Source organism: Talaromyces atroroseus (genome assembly GCF_001907595.1).
Source record: "Talaromyces atroroseus strain IBT 11181 chromosome Unknown scaffold_17, whole genome shotgun sequence".
Lineage (NCBI taxonomy): Eukaryota > Fungi > Ascomycota > Eurotiomycetes > Eurotiales > Trichocomaceae > Talaromyces > Talaromyces atroroseus.
This window is the reverse complement of record NW_017971449.1, coordinates 307,019-327,448: the sequence shown is the minus strand read 5'-3', so window position 1 is coordinate 327,448 and position 20,430 is coordinate 307,019. Positions and strand designations below refer to the sequence as shown.

The window sequence follows — 20,430 nt, the reverse complement described above, 5'->3', positions numbered from 1 at the left end:
GTTCTACTTGGTGAGTAAAAAGTCGTTATTTATATATTGTATCTATCTTAATCAAAACCCCCATCCTTTCACATATCGACAAAAACAGGCAAAAAATGCATAATCTTAAACACAAGGGAAAAAAAAAGAAAGAAAGAAAGAAAAGAAAACGAAAATAAAACGAGACAACAACCAACAAAAAAGGACGACTAGACTGCAAAACATTTTGTGAAAGAGAAAAAAGAAAAAATCAAACATTAGAACTATACAACTCCCCAGGACTGTGAGACCGTTTAATCATCATATAATACTTCCTACCCTCGTCAACCCAAAACACAGAGCTGGCCAAAACCACCAATTTCAACAAATCGGACAATTTGAGGGCTTCGGTCTGGAAAATGGATTGTAGGAAAGGCAAGTAAATGACTCCCAGTTGACCAATTAGGGACCCCAGAACGGCATAGTTGAACATTTTGTTGCCGGTCAGGGACATCTCGCCCCTGAGTATGGATTTGCTTCCGCTGCGGCAGGTGAGGGCGTTGAACATGTCGAAGAGCACGAAGCAGGTGAATGTCATTGTTGTGTCGTGGTTGGTGACAACGCGCGAGATGTGGCCTGGGTTGAGTTCGTCGTCGATGTCGCTCATTTCGTGGAGGTAGATGATGAGTGTGCCGAGCATGATGAGGAAGGCCTGCGTGAGGACACGCTGGATGAGAGGGCGTGTGAGGACGCGCGCGTGTTTTGGGCGTGGTGGGCTGTTCATTACTGCGGGATCGACCGGTTCGACGCCTAGTGATTGCGCCGGGGGTCCGTCCATGATGATGTTGATCCAGAGGATTTGCATCGCGTTCAGCGGGTTGTGGAATCCCAAAGTGGTGCTCAAAAGGACTAGTCCCAAGGCCGCCACGCTGGTGCTGAGTTGGAACGTGATGAAGTTTTGGATGTTGTAGAATATGCCTTTGCCTTGCTCGATTGCCCGGAGAATCGTCGAGAAATCATCGTCTGTTAGGATCATGTCTGCTGCCTCCTTGGCGACATCTGTGCCTAGCTTGCCCATGGCAATTCCAATGTCTGCTCTTTTCAATGCCGGTGCGTCGTTCACACCATCACCTGTCATGGCTACAACGTCCCCTCGCGCTTGCAGTGCTCGCACGATCTTGTGCTTATGATCCGGACTAGTGCGCGCGAAAATGCTTGTCGTCGAAATTGCCTGTGATAGCTCCTCTGTGCTCATGTGGTCGATCTGGTCCCCGCGCAAAACCACATTGTTGCTCCCCGCAGAGGTGTCATTGGCAACTATTCCAAGTTGCCGTGCGATCGCTATTGCAGTGGTCTCCGCGTCTCCCGTTATCATAATCACTCGGACTCGTCCTGACATCAGCCTGCTTATGGACTTGCGGACATCCTTGCGTGGCGGGTCGTTCATTCCGACCAGTCCCGCAAACACGAGCCCATTGAATTGCTCGTCATTGTTATCCGTCGCAGGCTGGTCCATCTTGGGTGATGGGGTGGCACTTCGGCTTCCTAATCTCCTCATGTGCCTTCCCGGCTCTCTGATCGGACCGCTTGCAAATCCTATGACACGTAGTCCCTCTAATGCCATTTTCTCTGCTGCTTCCCGCGCGGCTTGTCGTCGCGGTTCGTCTAATATCACCTCTCGACCGTCCTTGGTTAGGTATGTGTCGCACCTTGCCAGGACTTGTTCCAAGGCTCCCTTTAGGTATGCCATTTTGTTGTCCCCCGGTCCAGCGCCACCAATTACAACTCCCATCCACTTCTTCTCCGAACTGAATGGGGTCTCTGCGACACGGCCACTGATTTGATCGCGAATGTCGTCCTCGCCATAGGCATCGAGAAGGTCGAGTACCGCAACATCTGTCGGTTGTCCCACCCATCTGCTTTTGCTATGGCTGGAAGAGTTATCCATGGTTGACGAGAGAACGGCAGCAGAAGCTGCACTCGCGGGCGAGTCAGCGTGTGCTCGTGAGAGCCGCGCATTGTTAGCTATGTTCCCAATGCGCAACAACTTTCGCACAACAGGCTCAGGCGTCAAGGACGCCGAGTCTCTGACTTCAAAGGGTTCCGGACAGTCGTGATGCCACATTTTTGTGACCGTCATATGACTCATTGTTAGCGTTCCAGTCTTATCACTGCAAATCACGTTGACCGAGCCTAATGTTTCCACACTGGGTAGTCGCCTCATTATAGCTCCTCTGTTAGCCATGCGCAGAACTCCCAGTGCAAGAGTTACAGTGACAATGATAGGAAGCCCCTCAGGTATAGCTGCGACGGCAAGCGAAACACCGATTGTGAACATCTCCAAAAGCTTCCGCCCTTGAATGAGTCCTATGATAACGATCAATCCAATCACACCAAATGAAACATAACTTAATTCTTGTCCAAGTCGATCCATCGATAGCTGAAGAGGTGTCCTGGGACTTTCGATTTCCTGCAGCGATGCAGAGATGCTACCAAATTCTGTATTGGCGCCTGTAGCAATCACAATACCTTGGCCGTATCCAGACCGTACCAAAGTTCCCATAAACGCAATGTTGTGTTGCTCACTTAGACGGACATTTGCGCCACCTAGTTCTGTAGAAGCAATGTCATGGAATGGAGACCCGGCGAATTCTTGTTTAACTGTAGCCGGAGGATTCCGCAATGCCTCTGCATACTTGTGAACTGGCTCGTTCTCTCCAGTTAGGTTGGACTCGTCGATGGACAAATCGGTAGCAGACGTGATGCGGATGTCAGCAGCAATGCGATCCCCTGTCGTGAAGAGGACTAGATCGCCAGGAACCAATTTTCCAGCCATGACAGCACTCGAAGCCTTGAGGGCGTTTGTTATAGGAGCCGGGGCCTCTGCGTGCGTCTTTTGTGTCTCGGTATCAATGGTGCCGGTTCGTGATATTCCAAAATCCACGCCATTACTCGGCTCTACGTCTCGGATCAGATGCGCAAAATGGGGGACGAGTCGGCTTAGCGCCTCTAGAGACTTCTCGGAACGATATTCTTGTACAAATCCGACAGTGACTACAATGGTCACTGCAAGCGTAATGCTAACGGCATCGTCGAAATTTCCCATGAAAAATGAGACTCCGGCGGACGCAAGAAGAAGTAAGATTAAAGTCTCTCTGAACTGCTTCAAGAACCGGAGCCACAAAGGCTCTGGTTCTTCGTGAGGTAGCTCATTTGGCCCATCTCGATGTAGGCGGATCTCGGCCTCAGCCGGGGATAGTCCGTTAGTTAGGGAAGTGTTGAGGCGGTCGGCAACTTGTTGGGGCTCAAGGAGGGCGTAGGACGAAGTAATTGACTAGAAAACAAATGCAATCAGAATGAATGGATGCTAGCAATCTTGGAAAATGCATCACTCACAGAGGATACGTGCTTCTTCGTGGTAGGGTAGGGAGACTGAGATCGGGAATCTTGCAGGTTGTACAGCGGCAGTGAAGGACTCGATGACGACGACATTTAGCTCTCGCGCTCTGGGACGAGACCCGGAGCTATCAATTCGACTATGAAAGCTGAATCATGCCGATGAAGATGCTTGGGGGGAGAAAAGATCGATGTCGGTTGCAACCGAAAGGCTAGCTGGCGCTATATAGCTCACAACACTGTCGGCCCGGCACAGGCTATGAAGGAATCTAATGCGATTTGTGGCAGGGGAAAAGAAATAGAAGTTAAGAAAACGCCGATGTTACCCCGCAAAAAAAAATTACCTGCAAAAAGAGATCGAGGAAATGGTGACAATCGTGGCAGGAGAAAGAGTCAGCTTGCTAGCCTTATATCCAAGGGCACCAATTGCCAAATGGCATCAAAACGGACTAGCCTTTGACGGTACGCGCGGTGCCAAGTCTAACACCGCCTCTGATTGGCTGCAAGCGCTGCTGCGGCAATTGTTCGAGAAGGCATCACATGACATAGTGGTGCCTGAGCCGCCAGGCTGCCACTGCCACGCTTTGCCGCCCGCCAGCGAATCGCGAGGCGTCGCGCATGCAGCAACAGCCAATGACAGCATCTTCACGTGATCCCAGCCACACATTCCCGTGCCAGACGGTTAGAGGCTGGTTGCTGCCGCCCAACGCGCCCCTCGCAACTTCCGATCCTGTTTTGCTTCTTCCTCTTCCATCCCATCCTCCCCTTTTTTCCCCTGTACCCTGCACATCATCATCTGCATTGCCTTTTTGCGTCTCTGTATTTCGCGTCTGCTCGTATATTACAGAGCCCAACGGTTGATATCTGTTTAGGAGTTGTCGCGCAACCGAGGCGGTGGTGTTTGGATAGGCGCGTCATATATTCGTCGCGAGGCCAAGTGGTTGCCTCTGATCTCGACCACCATAAACAGTCGGCCTTTCAATCACGAGGCGGCTATTGCTCTGATTTATAGCTTTGCCTAATCATTAAGACGCGATGTTTTATTCGGAAACCCTACTGTCCAAGACCGGGCCATTGGCTCGCGTCTGGCTTTCCGCCAACTTGGAGCGCAAACTCTCCAAGTCACACATTCTACAGTCCAACATCGAAAGCAGTGTTAGTGCTATCGTGGACCAAGGCCAAGCACCTATGGCTCTGCGGCTTAGTGGCCAGCTTTTGCTCGGTGTTGTCAGAATTTATAGCCGTAAAGCGCGTTATCTATTGGATGATTGCAATGAAGCGTTGATGAAAATTAAGATGGTATAATCCCACTATCCGCTTTTGCACTTACTGTGGATACGATCTCTAACTGTGTTTCTATAGGCCTTTCGACTCACCAACAATAATGATTTGCCAGCTAATGTGACTTTGCCTCCAGGCGGCATCACTCTACCCGATGTGCTTACAGAGTCTGATTTGTTTATGAACCTCGATACCTCATCCCTGCTATTGCCTTCCATCAACCTAGAAACTGAGAGTAAGCGGCCGGGCGTGATTGACTTTGGCAGCCAATTGTTACCACACACACAACGTCTCCCATCTCAAGAACCGGCTCGTTTGGAAGACCACACCTTACTCGATCTCGACCTTGGCGAGGATGACACCCCTCTTGCGAATGACTTCAGCATTGAAGTCGGTCGAGACGCGCCTCCTACGCGACCTGTTGAAGAAGATTTATTCAGTGAAGAAGGAAAATTGAATGATGTTGACCTTAATCTGGACCTCGGAGAGGATGATGCTCCATTGGGAGATATGGACATTGGTGAAGATAGCAACGACAACATCGATCGCTTCCTTATGCCCGATGATCCGATGGATTTGGGCGAAGGCGACCTTGATGTCCCGCCAGTTGAGCCTGAAACGCAAGCTGGATCACCACAGGCATCAGCCACCGACCGGTTTGCGACGCCACCGACCGATGCTGCACCTGAGGAACAGGAGACTTTTGCGGAGGATCGGGATGCTGCACAAGAAACACAACGTTCTAAACGGCGAAAGATTATCGGACATGACGTGGACACCCAATTGAGCACATCCTCATTAAAACAGCATCAGGATGATCACGAAGATATCCTTAGGCCAGTGTCATTTCTACCCCGTGACCCCGTTCTCCTTACGCTCATGCAAATGCAAAAGAATGGCGACTTCGTGTCCAGCGTGCTCGGCCAGGACCGCGGCCGTGGATGGGCACCAGAGTTGCGAGACATGCTTTCATTTGATACTGTACGCAAAGCCGGTGAACTCAAGCGTAAGCGGGACAGTGGAGTGTCCGACATGGATATTGATGCTGCAAACCTCCCTGCTTTGGATCTTGAGGAAGATGAATCTGCTTTGAATGTCGATGAAGGCATTGGTCTCGATTCTACCCTTCAGCAGCAACAAATCGAGTTTGGTTCCGATGACGGCAACCGGGCTGGAAGTGACGATGAAGGATTACCTCCGGATGATTTTGACGACACCCTCATCCACCCAACTGAAAGTGGACCAGTGTCTCTGGGTACTAAGCATGCCGTTCATCTCCTCCGCGAGCGATTTGGAGGCGCACAGGCCGCAGAGCCTGCCACACCACAGAAAAAGAGCGTCTTATTCCAGAATTTGTGTCCAGAGAAGACTACATCGAAAGCCGATGCAACTAAGATGTTCTTTGAGACGCTTGTATTGGCGACGAAAGATGCTATCAATGTTGAGCAAGGTCATAATCACATCGGTGGCCCTCTGCGTATCAAAGCTAAGCGCGGACTCTGGGGCTCCTGGGCAGAAACAGAAGCCGGCGGCGAGATAGCAGCTCAGCAGGAAAACCAGGTTGCTGCCTAAGCAATAATTGAAGAGAAATAACAAAACAGAAATAGCAAAATTAGGGAAGGGATGATACCGAGGGTTTGGTTCAAGAGGCGTTTCAATTGGATTATTGCTAATAAAAGGGTTTTATACGGAAGCGAGTGCCTTGCGTTGTGTACAGATCTGGCATTTTGATCTTTGGCTGTGTTTTGGCATTGCTTTGAAAAATTCTTTGGGTCGGCTTTTGTCAGGCGTATACATTGGTTGGCCCTTTTTGGCTGCCAGGTGTTTTTGCTTCGAATGGGTTTCACTAGTTCACCGTGCTTTGCTGTCTTTGTTTATATCAGTATCAGTACTCCTGTTGACCAACCAGTTGTACGTTAGCTAGTAGATTTCTAATGAGTATTAGATTATCCTCACCTGTATCTTTTAATAGCAAAGTAGCTGCCATACATATTACGTGTCAAGTCGAGTGATAAAGATCAGCGCATCCCCGCGACATGAGGAGTTTCACTAGGTGTAACATTCTACTCATCGATCAGCCTACCTAGGTACCTGATATACTAGTTGGAAGAAGCCACTCGCTTGGCAGTAGCCTTATCGTTGCATCTAAATTAATGCCATGCAGTGTAATTATTTTGTAACTGGTGTGAAACTGTTAGGACAAAATTTCATCGTCGAGATCATAACTTTCGTCATTTCTTTTCCCCCTCTGAATTTATTTGCTATTTATTTAGTTAATCATTAGAGTCATTTGCAATATTTTCATTATCATTTCACTATCAAGTGCCAGCTATTCTACCTCCATAGCCACCATGAACGCCACAGTCTCACGATTTCGCTTTGGATGGATGAATACTCGCTACCGATTATCATCAGCAACCCTCCCGGGACGTAGGCCGTGGCTCTTTATCAAGATAATCATCCGTGGAGTCACTGCGTTACTCGCCTTTGTTTCTTCCGTGTGCTTCGCCGTGGCGATACCATTGTGGGATCAGAATCTGGTACATATAGCTGGTCCGAGTAGAGGGGATTGGCAGGATGGGATTCCTATAGCGCCTGTAAGAAATCCTTTCTTCATCCTATATGCCAGGTGAACGAAGGGATCTTGCTGACAGATCCCTTTGCCGGCCGGGGGAAAAAAAAAGTTGGCTTTGGCTTTCCTCTACAACCTGGGCACGACAATATATGCGGCTAAAACGGCGCAAAGAGTCCCTTTTACCATGGAAGCAATCGTCGACTTCTTGATCTGGGCTAGCCTTATGCCGGGGCTGTTGTTTGCTACTTGGGGCGGAGTATTCAATGTGTGGCAGAGAGCCGTTGCTGGTTCGGGCATGATTATGTGCGACTCGAGCCCCGACTTTTTCAGCAAGGTGTGCTCCCCGGAATTGTACAGAATTGGAGCGCTTGAGCTTGCGGGCATCGTGTTTGCGGTGCCGGTTTTGTGAGTGATTTCTCTTTCAGCTGCTTCAATTATCTGCTAGAGAGCTGACAAGTGTGTAGGATGCTGCACGTCTTCCTCTTCACGCACGGCGTCATCGAGAGATGTGGGCGATTTCGACTCTCCAAGCGCGCGCAAATGATCAAGGATCTGGAAGATAATACGTATACGTACAATAACGGTCATTCTCGATATCCTTGAGAATACATGTACAGTCTATATATGCCTGGGATTTGATGACCTGAAATTAAGAGATTAAAGATCTTATCTGCGGCTAGATAAATTGCGAGCTCCACCTGCTTGACGTTCCGTGCGGCCCGCAGCATCATCCGCACGTGGTAGTCACGTAGTCATAGAACATCTCAAGACAGCTGTTTAGTTATTTGTATCAGGGACGGGCATCTTGATGCACTCAATGATAGTAACATGTTATCATAGAACAAATCATGCGCGTAACGATGTTATGACAGATCTTGAATCAAACGCTATGTATACGTGCCCGATTGAGCAGGTTTCCAGATCTCGGGTAGAACAAACGGATAGCTCTGTTTGATTGGCTCACTTCTAATTACAGCAAGCCCTAGCTATTAATCAGGGTCTCTAACTAGGTGATGAAAGCAGCCGGATGTGTTGAACGTTTATGCAGCAAATAGACTTTGTGGCAATATACTGGCTGCACTTAGGAACGAGTAGGGGTGGCTGTCTAAAACCGTTGATCGTAGATAGGACAACTATTTCCGAGACTGATCAAATGTCAAATTTATGCATATCTATTGTTATTTTTCTGTAACAGTGCGTTTACAGCCTCGGCAAGGACCTCAGTATTATGATTGATCCACCAGGTACGGCCCGGTTCGGACTACTTGCCGAGCAAGAGCTGGGTGCGTTCCTCCTTTGGAACCAAGAAAAAAAAAAATCCACCCGCAGCAGCCGACTCGTCTGATCAATTTGCATTTGTCAGCGTTCGTTGTTCAGTTCTCTGAATATATAGCACGGTATATATACCTGGGGCTTTGTTAACAGAGGAGTCCTGGCACCTTGTATACATTCCTATCAACATCAACATGGAGGACAAAGAGACAGGCCGTCTCTCCGCAGATGCCGATGGCCCAACTTTCTCTCCCATAACAGCTTCGTCCGAGAAGGACCACGGCGAAAATCATCTGCAAAAAACCAAATCTCAAGCTTCCCTGAATATCCAACGGTCAATCTCGCGCACAGACGGATACAGTATCACCGCTCCAGAAGATGACGAGGAGGAAGAGCAGCAGCAGCAGCAGCAAGAACCAGAAAATGCAGAGACGACGGCGGAACTGGTGGTGAAATGGGACGAGAACGACCCTGAAAACCCGAAGAATATGAATTATGCGAGAAAATGGGCAATTTGCTTGGTTGTGTGTTTGGGCTCCGTTTGTGTGTAAGTTGTCGATCAATCATTCGTACCTCGTCTGTTGGGATTCATTTGGCAGGCAGGCAGGCATGCTGACGCTTGTGCACAGCACCTGTACCTCTTCCATCTATACAATGACCTATAGCCAAATAACCAAGGAATTCCACTGCTCCGATGAGGTCGCAACGCTCGGCTTGACGTCGTTCATTTTTGGGCTTGGCGTTGGGCCGTTGTTTCTAGCCCCTTTGTCGGAATTCTTTGGTCGCCGTATCATCTATATCGCTTCGTTTTCGTTTTATGTCATCTGGATGATTCCGTGCGCAGTGGCGCAAAATATACAAACCTTGATTGTTGTGCGGTTTTTTGGCGGGCTTTCCGGTGCGGCTTTCCTGAGCGTCGCCGGCGGCACCGTGGGTGATATGTTCCATCGCCATGAGCTGGCGGCGCCGATGATGGTGTTTACGGCGAGTCCATTTTTTGGTCCTCAGATTGGTCCTTTGTAAGATTTTATCATTATGCCCTTCTGGTGAACCCCCGTGGATTTTGCTGACTTGCAATCAGGGTTGGAGGTTTCATCAATCAATACACCACTTGGTAAGAAATCTTGACTGCTGGTCTTTTAGCAAGGTTACATACATAACAAACTGACTGTGATAGGCGATGGACGTTTTATACCTTGCTTATTTGGTCTGGAGTCCAGTTAATTGTGATATTTTTCCTCGTCCCCGAAACCTATCACCCAGTGTGAGTAAATTTTGATGGAGAATCCGGTTTAGTATCAAAGACATCTGTTGACGTATTATTGTGGATAGACTTTTGAAACGTAAAGCTATCAGACTCCGCAAAGAAACCAGGGATCAGAGATATTACGCTCCCATCGAGAAACTGGACAGATCTGTCGCTCAGACTGTAATACGTTCTTGCTACCGGCCCATGTTGCTTCTCACCCAGGAGCTGATGGTTTTGTGTCTGTGTCTGTACTCGGCCATCCTATTGGGTATTCTATACATCTTCTTCGGCGCATTCAACCTAGTCTTTACCGAGGTGTATGATTTCAAACTGTGGCAAGTCGGATGCACTTTTCTGGGAATTTCCGTTGGAATGATGGTGGCTGTTTCGACAGATCCGTTGTGGCGGAAGAACTACCTTCGCTTGCAGCGCAATCACGAGAACGCGGTGGGCGAGAAGGGAGAGACGATGCCCGAATGGCGTCTTCCCCCAGGTGAGTCCATTGTTAACGTTGTTTCCTTCCCCATAATCCACGTACTAATGAGGTTCGTTGAACAGCAATTGCAGGCGCTCCTCCCGTGACGATTGGCATCTTCATTTTCGCCTGGACAGCGTATCCGCATATCCCCTGGATCGCGCCGGTTATTGGGACGGCGGTGTTTGGAATGGGGTATGCAATGAGACTTCTTGTTTGTGTGTCTAATTTGATCACGCTAATACCATGTTGTAGTGTCATTCTCGTCTATTCGGGTATCTTCACGTTCCTGGTTGATGCGTACCCTGAATTTGCAGCGAGTGCGCTGGCCGCCAACAGCTTTGCTCGATCGAGCTTTGCTGGCGTCTTCCCTCTATTTGGAACGTACAGTAAGTTTGTTTGACTCTGATCTGTTGTGTCACGTTGGCCAAGACACTGCTTGCATTGGCAGGAAAAAGCAATTTGCTAACCACCCCCTTCTTATGCAGTGTATAACCGACTCGGGATTCAATGGGCGTCTTCATTATTGGCGTTTTTGACATTGGCCATGGTTCCATTTCCGTAAGTACTCTATCTCTTTTAGTTCGAGTCAGGGGAAAACTGCTGACTTTACCTAGGTATATATTCTTCCGATACGGCAAACAACTACGCCAGAGGAGTAAATTTGCGACTTCTCTGATATAACTATCCATTCATAGCCAACTACATAGGCACATACAACAACATGCATACAATAGACAGATATCTAGACTTAATAATATACCTTCCAATTCTATACGACGCACATACGTATATCGTCTTGAATAAAACTAAAAACGCCTCAACCACACCCTCTCCTCTCTCCCCTTTTCATCACCAGCCTCATTTTCAGTCTCATCATCACCATCATCAGCCAAATAACACGCATACCCACTCCTCTCCAAACTGTTCCTCGCAACCTCACAATCCACCCGAATATCTTCCACAAGCGCATCGCGCGAGACATAGTCGAATTCCGGCCGGATATAGCCGAGAATGAGTAGATTGAGGGTGGTGGAGTAGAAATCAGGCAGTTTGAAGAATTGCTCTTTGTCTTTCTCTTCTTCACTGCTACTCTCCTTTGTGTTTTGGGATGTTGGACTGGGTGAGTTTAGAGGGGGCATTATGTGGATTTCCTACCTATCATTAGCACGAGCATTTTCACACATGACTCGTAAAGGGTATACTAACAATAGATTTAACCTCATTCTTATAGAATGGATTATACCCTATACTCAACACAGCAGGGAGGATAGTAACCTTCTTCTTTTTCCGATCCCCCCCCCCTTCAGACGTAGCAATCGACGAAGAAACAGCATCCTCGTATACGAAGCGTGCCGGGTCCAGCGCTGCAACGCCATAATATACCCCCGTTTCCAGGGATGGATGCGCTGCTAGACCGTCCGCGGGGATGTTGGCGGTTGGTATGCCGAGTTCTTTGCTGCCGCGTCCGAAGCCCTTGATGACCGGGCCCGAGAGGCGGATTGGATAGGGGGTTGGGGGCCCTTGGTCTGGGCCAGCGACGGGGTCGCGAGGGCCGTCTGGACGCATTTTATTTTTTTTTTTCCTTTTCGTTTTCTTTTCCCTTTTTCTCTTTCGTTTGAATGTGTCTTGATTGAGATGGGGAGAGATTTTGATGCTCCCACGGGAAGGGATTTGGCCTAGTACTCAGGTTAGTTCTATCCTTTGATAGATACAGGTGATACGATGGATGTTACGAGATTAGTATACTTACCTTTCAGAGCAGTATTTTTTGTGAGTAGTTAGTTATAGGAAGATCTATCTCAGATATAAAATGCCAGAGACCGGGATAACTATCGCGGGGCGGAAGTGGACGAAACGTAGTTGGGTGGATCTGACGCGGCGACGCTTATTAGTCAGTTTTCTGCTATGCTTATATTCGAGCAATCGACAAGTTATTTGATATAGTCTTGTATAACTAATTACCGATTGTCAATCGTATATGTACACGACACGCGCGATTTACAGCTCTTCTCTTCGAAGATGACAAGAGAAAATAAAATGATAAACAGAAAGATATGTACGTGCCCCAACTTTTGGTCCAACGCCTGTTCATCCCGGAATCCAAGGGCTAAAGAGAAAGAAAAACAGAAACATTGTGTGGTATCACTTTGAAAAAGTAAACGTCTTTTTCAGTCTGACAAAGGCAGGCTGTAGGAAGGAATGAAAGAGAAAAAAAAATAATCAAATGTGCGGTAGGAACTGTTTCTTATTAGTACCATACACGATGAAGAGAGAGAAGGGGAAGACTCACGTTCATAACAATCAACATGGGTATATCGAAAACATCCCTCTTCACAGTCCAGCAATAACTACACTCGACCCGTCCATCTTTGAACCCTAACCGATTCATGCCAGCCTCTCCAACAATGCCTCCCTTGCCCACATGATGCGCCGCCGAGTTCCATCTTCCATCATCCGTCTTGACCAGATCCATGTCTTCTTTCGTCTTGTATTTCAGCAACTTGCACGTATTCATCACGCTGCCGCGCGAGTCGCCAAATGCAAGTCGCGCAAAATCTTCGTAGAACTCAATCACGCTGTCATCGTCGAGAAGTTCCGCCAGAAACACCGCTGCCGTGTTGCTGTTATCTTGGTTAAACAGTCTGGGACCAGGACCACTGGCTCCGCCGCTGCTGCGCGATAACGATGAGGAGAAGGGGTTGGGTTCTGAGGATTGAGGGTTTCCTGTATTGACGTTCATATTCGGCTCCTTGCCCAGTAAAATCTCCTTCTTCCATCCCGTTAGAATACTAAATTCCTTGCCGACAGCCGCTACTTCGCCAGTGCGACGACATACAATGGTGGGTGTTCCACAGGCATTGATAAAATCTTCGTATTCCCACAGCGTGCGCTGGAAACATCTCTCCATGAATATCAGATCGTCTTGATCCAGTGTCTTGGTCGTAGCGATGAACGATGGTCGGATCGACGCTAATGCCTTGGCGATGCGCACCGTCTTCGGCGGTGAAAATCGTCTCTTAATATAGGCAATCAATTTATGAAACCCGCCAGTGTATGAATATGGCTCCTTAACACTCTCGTAGATAGCCGATGGCTCCCGCAGCCGTCTCTTATTGGAAGTGGTGTATAGGCTCTGGTGGCGCAGATGCGGGGTTGATATCACCGTTTTGGTCTTCATTGGCGATTCCTCAAAAGCCGCCGCCGGCGCTGTCGATGTATGAGGGCTCGTTGTCGATGAAGGACTGGCAAAGGCACCAGATCCAATGGCATATGCATGAGGCGCATCTTGTTTCTGTTGCTGTTGCAACAGGTGCATTCCTCCTTGACCGTATAGACCCATTCGATTGGGATTTTGCCCCGTCGACCATTCATTCAAGACTGGATCCCCAAACATGAATGACTGCTGATTGGGACTATCGGTAAAGGTTCCCGGAGCAGGTGTTCCGAACTGTTGAGAGTTACTGCGCTGTCCAATCGAGCCTCTCTGTGCGCCACTGTCACTGGGCGGTGTGTCTCCAGCACCTGTAGCCATATGGCCTAGCATCCCAAACTCCAATGCACCGTACCGATTGCCGAAATTCATGCTGGCAAGATCAAAATTGAACAAAGCCGGGTCGCTAGGATCAAAAAATGCCCCGAAGGAGTTCTGCGCCGCGCCCGTGCCCGGTGCCATATCGCTGGCCGGCTGCGAAATATTTGGTATAGCGGAGGAGGCGGAGATACTGAATGTAGGCGAAGCTGGCGTGGCAGTGAAAGGACCCGGGTTCATGGACGCACTATCTGTCAGCACTTGACTGGGTGTAGTATTCGCATCAAACGAGCCGTTTGCATTAAAGGTGGGCGCTGGCGCCGGCGTCGAGCCTGTATATATGTTGTTCGGCTTTGGCTGCGGTTGTTGCGCGTTGTTTCCGTTTGGCGCGAAATTGTTCGTGGCATTCTTAGGAAGACCGTTCCCTTGGTTGAAGTAACCTCCGCCAGCTCCAGGCATAAGAGCACCATCTGGGGCATCGTGAAGGTACTTTGCTTTCTTTCGCACTCCATCATGGCATGCATCCTGCAGACCGCGCTTGATGCATCGCTGACAAGGACGCTCATCGCCTGTTGAAGATTAGTATATATAATTTAAACAAGAAAAAAAAGGACATATCGTTTTCTGGAAGGAGAAGCATTTTGTTTTGCTTTTTCTTTTGCTATAATCTACCGCTTGGTTGAAGAGTGGTGGCATACCGCAAGTTAGATGCGCCCGCTGACAAGCAAAGCAGGCGCGACGTGCTTTCTTTCTGCGAGGCCGCGAGGGGTCCTTGGAATTGGAAGCTGGTTTTTGAGTGTCTCGCGCGGCGCCGTCCACCTTGACCATATCAGCCGATTCGTGCTCGCTGTGATCTGTGGCGGAGGGCAGATCGTCTTTGTCGTTGTCCACGTCCATCATGCTGGGGTGAAAAATGGGATGACAAAAAACTTTTTTTTTCCCTTCTGCGCGGCCAGCCGTCAGTATAGAGATTTCACCACGACCGGCCCTTTCAAGTCCCGTCGAAACCAATCGAAGCACAAAATTCACTGTGTCGTGTTGTGTGCCAAATGCTATCGTCGAGCGCGTAAAGGCGAATCTGGGCAATTGTCGAACCAGCGCACCGGGTTCCTTGCCCACGATATCTCAATCATGCAAACCAGGACGACGAGACGCACGCTGGTGTTGGCGAATAATGCGATTGTCTCGAGGCGACAATAACGCGCGGTTTCTTTGTGATAACTGCTGTCGGCGTGGTCGCCACAATTGGCCGTTTTCTTTCAATCCACGCCGCGTTTCGGGCATGCAGCCGAGGGTAGCTTTTGCGACGAAACAAATTGCACGGGAGTGGAGAGTGTGCTGAGGATCGTGCAAACGGCGGTAGAAAGAACACGCAGTGCTCTGCGCAGAAGAGCAGAGAGCTGCACGAAAGAAGCGAAGAAAGAAGCGAAGACGCGACGTTTTTCTCGCAGGGTTCCAAGGTTGGTTGGCAACTGGGAAGGTCCGAGGCTGCTGCGGGGAGCAAAAGTATGGCGTCTTCGGCTACATTAGTCATACATGTACCTCTCTCTCTCTCTCTGTCGCGCTCTCTCTCTCTCACAAGACTCAACTCGCCCTGCTATTTATACTGGCTCGCAGCAGTCCATGCGACTGCTCGGGCCCTGGGCTGACGGAAAATGCCTCACTCCCCGCGCATTCTTGCGTCCTCGCGTGGGAAAATTCTGCATGCAGCAAAGCGGTGCCTGCATTTGGCTTTTTTCTCCTTTCTTTTTCTTCTTTATTCCTTGTTCCACGCCAAGCAAGGGATCCTTTGTCGCCAGCCAGCTGTTTTTGTTGCCCACGTAGCTTTATCCTGCGCCTCTTGAGTTGTGCCTATGCCTATGCATATGTCTATGTCTATGAAATGCACTCGCTGTGATTGGCCCGCGCCGAATGCGGCAAGACCTCACGAGCCGACCTTGATTGATTACATCCACCTCGTTTGAATACGTGGTTTCTTTTCTCGGAGCCACCACGGCGTGCACAGTTCCTGAGGCTGCGGTCGCTGATTGTGGCAGAGTAGTAGAAGACCTCGGGTGACTGACAGAGAGCCCGGGATTTATAGGGACGTCGCTGTCTTGGCGGCAGTTGGTGATGAAGGCCGCCATTTGCATGTGTCTAGCAATTGTACCAAATAATCCGGTGCAAACTGTCCGTTGATGCCTCGTTCGATGACGAGGTGGACGACTCAGGAGGCCGTCATGGATTGTTGCCTAGGTATATGCTCCTCGGCGAGCCACCATCTCCATCTCTGTCTGCCAGTTGGTGCGTGTGTGTTATCTGTCAACAATGGCCAGGCAAACAAAGACAATCCTCTTATTTACGCTTCCCCGTGAATTATTTCTTCTCCTGACCGACAGACTGAGTCTCGGAGACCTCCACGCATTGTCAGTGACATGTAGTTCTATGACTGCTGTGGTGGAACCTTTGTTATATTGACGAGCAGTCAAGACCAACATAGCGGAGAAAAAGTTCTTTCATGCAGCCGTAAACGGAAATGCAAATGCAATCTCAATGTTTTTCGAAGCAGGAGTCTCACTGGCTGCGTTTAAAGGGCATTTAGACCAGTTGTGGTCATTTTCCGTTTCTGGAGTCGCCGGAACAAATTGTCGGAGCATGATGAAAAAGGGATCTTTTGGGCTCGACGGCTCATCGGTATCCACTTCTAGCTGCGGCCGCCCTGGGCCATATTGATGTGGTAAAGACATTATTACTCCAGAAGGAAGAGAAAGGCGTAAGCATCGACTTTGAAGAAAGCTCAGGCAGGACTGCGTTGTGCTATGCAGTAGAAGAATCTCGGTTTGATATGATCAAGTTTCTGGTGGGACAAGGCGCAATGATTGCAAGGGCTTGTGCTTCTTCGTCGCAGGAAAAAGACGCCAATCTATTGTGCTGTCAGCTCTGGAAATAAGGAAGCTCTCGATTTTATGTTGAGGGAACTCCGCTGACGGCGCTTGCGCGAAAGAGCAATCAAAGCATACTACAATTTACTTTGCTACGAGGCTTGCAAGAGGAACTTCCCTGAGATTGTAGTATACTTTCTCCGCCAAGGCTTGGATGTCAATGTCCCTATTAAAGGGAAACGTCACATGCTTTATCACGCATCTTCGCATGGCAGTGTATCAACAGTCAAGCTTTTAGTAAAGGTTTCCGTGAAGAGGCCTGCCAGTACAATTGTTGGTCGGAAGGCGAGTATTTCTGGACGAAGGAGTGTAATTTTCCAGAGGAATTTAGAGAATACATTGCGAATATTACCCCGACGGACTTATCTGTGACGCAACAGAAAATAAAAAGCAAGAGCTTGTGATTTTGTACCTAGGTAGCGCCTTGTCTTGCTATTTGAAGGAATATACTTCAATCTTCTAATGTTCTTTTTCCAAGGTTGCTTTTCAAGGTTTGAGACCTAGACATATATCAAAGCTCTGTGATGAGAGCTTACGATTGTAGGAAAGAGAAAATTGAACGACCTTGGACTCTTCGATCCATCCCTTTGAGACTGACGATGCAGCATTCATCAGTTTCTAAACAGCATTTCTCAATAGGAACATAGTAACTGCCAGATTTTAAAAATACGACAAATATCTATAGTACAAATAGGTATATAAACTTAATCAAGGCTCTATTATTATTTAACACGCATCTACCTATTTATATCAATCCCTTCAGTCTCTTAATCCCAGAACTGACACCTCCCTGGCTCTGCAGCGTATATAGACTAGCCTCTTGGGCCATAGGAATGATGTCTTCCAGCCTTCTAGCTCCATCTCTAGCCAGCCCAGCAACAGCAACGCCCAGCAGTGTATCACCAGCCCCATTTACACTAACCACATCTCGATCAGAGAGTACCGTCTCCGGCGGGAACAGACGCATATAAACTCCGCCAACCATTTCGTTCCCAGTTTGATCATCTGCTCGGCACAGGATATACGGGGCAGAATCAGGTGAGCTCAGACGGTCATCGCCGCGGGGCAGAAGCTGCGTGAGTAAAACACCCTGTCGTCCCAGTTTGGTTATGATACATGGGATAAAAGGTAGTAGTTGGATGCTCTGTTGAGGTATGCCTGCATCGACCAATGAATTGGATGTGACGGCAACGAGTAAATCACGAGATCCCGCGCTTGACAGGTTCAACGCATTGATGATATTCCACCATTCAGAAGAGTCGAATAATCCATTCTCACGAGCGGTAGAGTATATCGATGCGAGCTCGAGTTCGTTGGGCGCGGCAAGGTCAATCTTTTGATTGGGGACGGTGTCAGCAGATCCTATTACAGACGATTTTTTGTCTGTCGCTTTGCTGAATAGTCTTGTAGACTTGGCCGTAGAGACAGGCTCGAATGCGATTCGAGCACCGACGGTTTTGCTAAATTCGACCCATTTGGAGATCACCGCTGGACTCCAATTAGCATCAATAACAACCCAATCAGGCTGCGTCCGCGCAAACAGAGAACCCCAGAAGTCCTCCATATCCAGATCGTGTTCCGGAAGCTCCAAAATAGCCATATCCGCCATGGCCACGAATAAGTCCTTCTTGGCGTCATTGACAGCAATATACTGAGCTGTCCTAACGCCCAGTGAGGGAGACAATGTCTGAATGCCTCTAGTACTTAAGCCCTCTTTTTCAACTGCCACAAGAGCTGCTTTGCCGCTTAAATCATCTGCAACAGCACTGCAGAACAGGGTCTTACTTCCAACGTAACTCGACGCAATCGCGACATTGTAGCCAACGCCTCCTAGACTCTGCTCGATTACAGCTGGATTTGAGGTGTTCGGGGCAGGGGTGACTTCGGCCTTTCGGTTGCCAAAGGGGGCAAAGTCACAGGAGAGGTCGATGGCAAGAGAGCCTGCGACTAGAACATCTACTTTTCCCATGTCGTGTGCTACAGTCTCTACGCTTCCTGTGTGATGCGTCGGCGTTGTGACTGATGAGCTAGCTGAGGGCGTCAAAATAGAACTCACTGGTATTGACCTGTTCGCGTATATACAACCCATCAGCAAAGCCCTCCGTGTGGTGAAAGCCATCATAGCCTGCTCACCGATGCTCCGATCCGTTCTGTGCCTCTTCGAGTTTTGCCAACTCCACAGCCACCTTCGTTGCTCGCTTCACATTTGATTCAATGAGTGCGCGGTTTGCCGGGATACTGTCTCCACCGCTGAGTTCTTTGATCTTCGCAAGAATAAAAGGCGTGTAATCACTTCCACGAAAACCTTCTGCATTGGCTGCCTCAACAGCCTCATCGATAAGTCTATCCATTTTGGCTTTCGGAATAGAGTATTCTTCTGGCACAGGATTTGCAAAATGAATTCCGGCGTTCAGACCCAGCTTATTCTGAGCAACTAAGCAATCAGTTAGTCATGATTTTCGAGTCCCCAGAATAGGCAGACTTACAAATCATGGCCGCGGCATCTTGTTCATTTTCAATCACCTTGGGACTCAGTATACCACTATCTCGAGTCCAGAATGCTGGATAGTCAACATGGCCCTTCCGCCCGTCAGCAAAGGTGCCAACGAGAACACCCTCGGTTTCGAGATATTCAAGAGTCTTGGGAATGTCCAAGAAGCTCTTGCAGCCAGAACTGACTACAGCAACAGGAGTCCGCCCTAGTTCTGTCAAGTCGGCTAGTTATGTTTTTAGTGACAGCGGTCCTACTCGAAGGTTCTCTTGCTCTGCTTACCTGATATGTCCATCGAGACCTCTGCCCCGCGGTGAACACCCCCTACTTGTATTAGCTAGTGCGTATATTCAGGTATAGGTATGCATACCTAATCCACCAGTGCCAAAGACTTTGATACCGGCCAGATGAGCAAGAATCATAGTTCCTGAAACGGTGGTGCCGCCATGGATAGGCTTGCCGGATAGTCCCTTTGTCATCTTCAGCAACCTCAATCATGACATCTCATCTTCGAGAGACATACCAGTCCACAGATGTAGCCGAGATCCCGACGTGACACTTTCAATGCAGTCCTCGACCGGGCACTGGCAGCTACTTCGATGATTTCATCGGCATTTAATCCTACTCGTGCTACACCATTGAACACGGCGATTGTTGCAGGAATAGCGCCATTTTTGCGAACAACGGATTCCAGCAACGAGGCGAGCGCGACGTTGTCGGGATAGGGGAAGCCTTGGCTGTTTTAGTACTAGCATAGTACTTGGAGATTCACAGAGGCCGAGGCTTACCATGTGTGTATATCGTTGATTCTAAAGCGACGACTGGCTTGCCAGTAGCTATCGCATCTCTGACTTCATCTGATACCTGGAAGAATCGACTCCTGGCGAAATCCGACGCCCTCTGGGAAATGCGCCTGTGAGAGAAAAGACGGGGTGATTTGGGCCAGCTGCGAAGGCGTGCAGCGGCAGCAAAGGCAATTGCCATGGGGATACGAGACGGGTTCAATGTTCGAATCAGAGCATGTTAAATCTTGACACTGACAATCCTGAATGCTGAAAGAACGAATGTATGCGTAGTTCCCCGCATAGCGAACGATGAAGCAATGCGGAGTGCGTCAAGTGGCCGAGACGCCTCCCGTACAGCCGCGGCGGAGGGCCACCTAAGCTCTTTCCCTATCAGAAACATACAACGATTGCACCACAGCTTCATTTCTGCCCATTGTCATCGATCGGACTAGGATCTCCCTTTCTCCAGCTGCCAGTGCATAAAAGCAGCCTGGT

At 48.9% G+C, this 20,430-nt stretch overlaps 8 protein-coding genes across 8 annotated transcripts; 3 read left to right on the top strand and 5 right to left on the bottom strand.

Annotated features, from left to right (window-relative positions):
- Positions 1-229: 229 nt before the first annotated feature.
- UA08_09075 (Calcium-transporting ATPase 1) lies at positions 230-3,450 on the bottom strand (the record flags this gene model as incomplete). Its single annotated transcript, XM_020263968.1, has 2 exons — positions 230-3,292; positions 3,355-3,450. 2 exons carry the CDS (start codon positions 3,448-3,450, stop codon positions 230-232), a joined length of 3,159 nt encoding a protein of 1,052 aa, XP_020115834.1.
- A 939-nt stretch (positions 3,451-4,389) lies between these two features.
- On the top strand, positions 4,390-6,207 carry UA08_09074 (hypothetical protein; the record flags this gene model as incomplete). Its single annotated transcript, XM_020263967.1, has 2 exons — positions 4,390-4,653; positions 4,717-6,207. 2 exons carry the CDS (start codon positions 4,390-4,392, stop codon positions 6,205-6,207), a joined length of 1,755 nt encoding a protein of 584 aa, XP_020115833.1.
- Positions 6,208-7,394: 1,187 nt separating this feature from the next.
- UA08_09073 (hypothetical protein) lies at positions 7,395-7,813 on the top strand (the record flags this gene model as incomplete). Its single annotated transcript, XM_020263966.1, has 2 exons — positions 7,395-7,615; positions 7,675-7,813. 2 exons carry the CDS (start codon positions 7,395-7,397, stop codon positions 7,811-7,813), a joined length of 360 nt encoding a protein of 119 aa, XP_020115832.1.
- An 863-nt stretch (positions 7,814-8,676) lies between these two features.
- Positions 8,677-10,890, top strand: UA08_09072 (hypothetical protein; the record flags this gene model as incomplete). The annotated part of the gene is made up of 9 exons (XM_020263965.1): positions 8,677-9,029; positions 9,148-9,501; positions 9,564-9,596; positions 9,660-9,746; positions 9,815-10,224; positions 10,290-10,401; positions 10,462-10,595; positions 10,695-10,767; positions 10,824-10,890. The coding sequence occupies 9 exons, from the start codon at positions 8,677-8,679 to the stop codon at positions 10,888-10,890; spliced, it is 1,623 nt and encodes a 540-aa protein (XP_020115839.1).
- Positions 10,891-11,015: 125 nt separating this feature from the next.
- UA08_09071 (Riboflavin kinase) lies at positions 11,016-11,775 on the bottom strand (the record flags this gene model as incomplete). Its single annotated transcript, XM_020263964.1, has 2 exons — positions 11,016-11,360; positions 11,416-11,775. 2 exons carry the CDS (start codon positions 11,773-11,775, stop codon positions 11,016-11,018), a joined length of 705 nt encoding a protein of 234 aa, XP_020115838.1.
- A 654-nt stretch (positions 11,776-12,429) lies between these two features.
- Positions 12,430-14,638, bottom strand: UA08_09070 (Transcription activator of gluconeogenesis; the record flags this gene model as incomplete). Its single annotated transcript, XM_020263963.1, has 3 exons — positions 12,430-12,447; positions 12,500-14,307; positions 14,437-14,638. The coding sequence occupies 3 exons, from the start codon at positions 14,636-14,638 to the stop codon at positions 12,430-12,432; spliced, it is 2,028 nt and encodes a 675-aa protein (XP_020115837.1).
- Positions 14,639-16,233: 1,595 nt separating this feature from the next.
- On the bottom strand, positions 16,234-16,464 carry UA08_09069 (hypothetical protein; the record flags this gene model as incomplete). Its single annotated transcript, XM_020263962.1, has 1 exon — positions 16,234-16,464. One exon carries the CDS (start codon positions 16,462-16,464, stop codon positions 16,234-16,236), a length of 231 nt encoding a protein of 76 aa, XP_020115836.1.
- A 940-nt stretch (positions 16,465-17,404) lies between these two features.
- Positions 17,405-20,134, bottom strand: UA08_09068 (hypothetical protein; the record flags this gene model as incomplete). The annotated part of the gene is made up of 7 exons (XM_020263961.1): positions 17,405-18,725; positions 18,793-19,093; positions 19,146-19,376; positions 19,433-19,474; positions 19,521-19,620; positions 19,674-19,882; positions 19,939-20,134. 7 exons carry the CDS (start codon positions 20,132-20,134, stop codon positions 17,405-17,407), a joined length of 2,400 nt encoding a protein of 799 aa, XP_020115732.1.
- Positions 20,135-20,430: the final 296 nt, after the last annotated feature.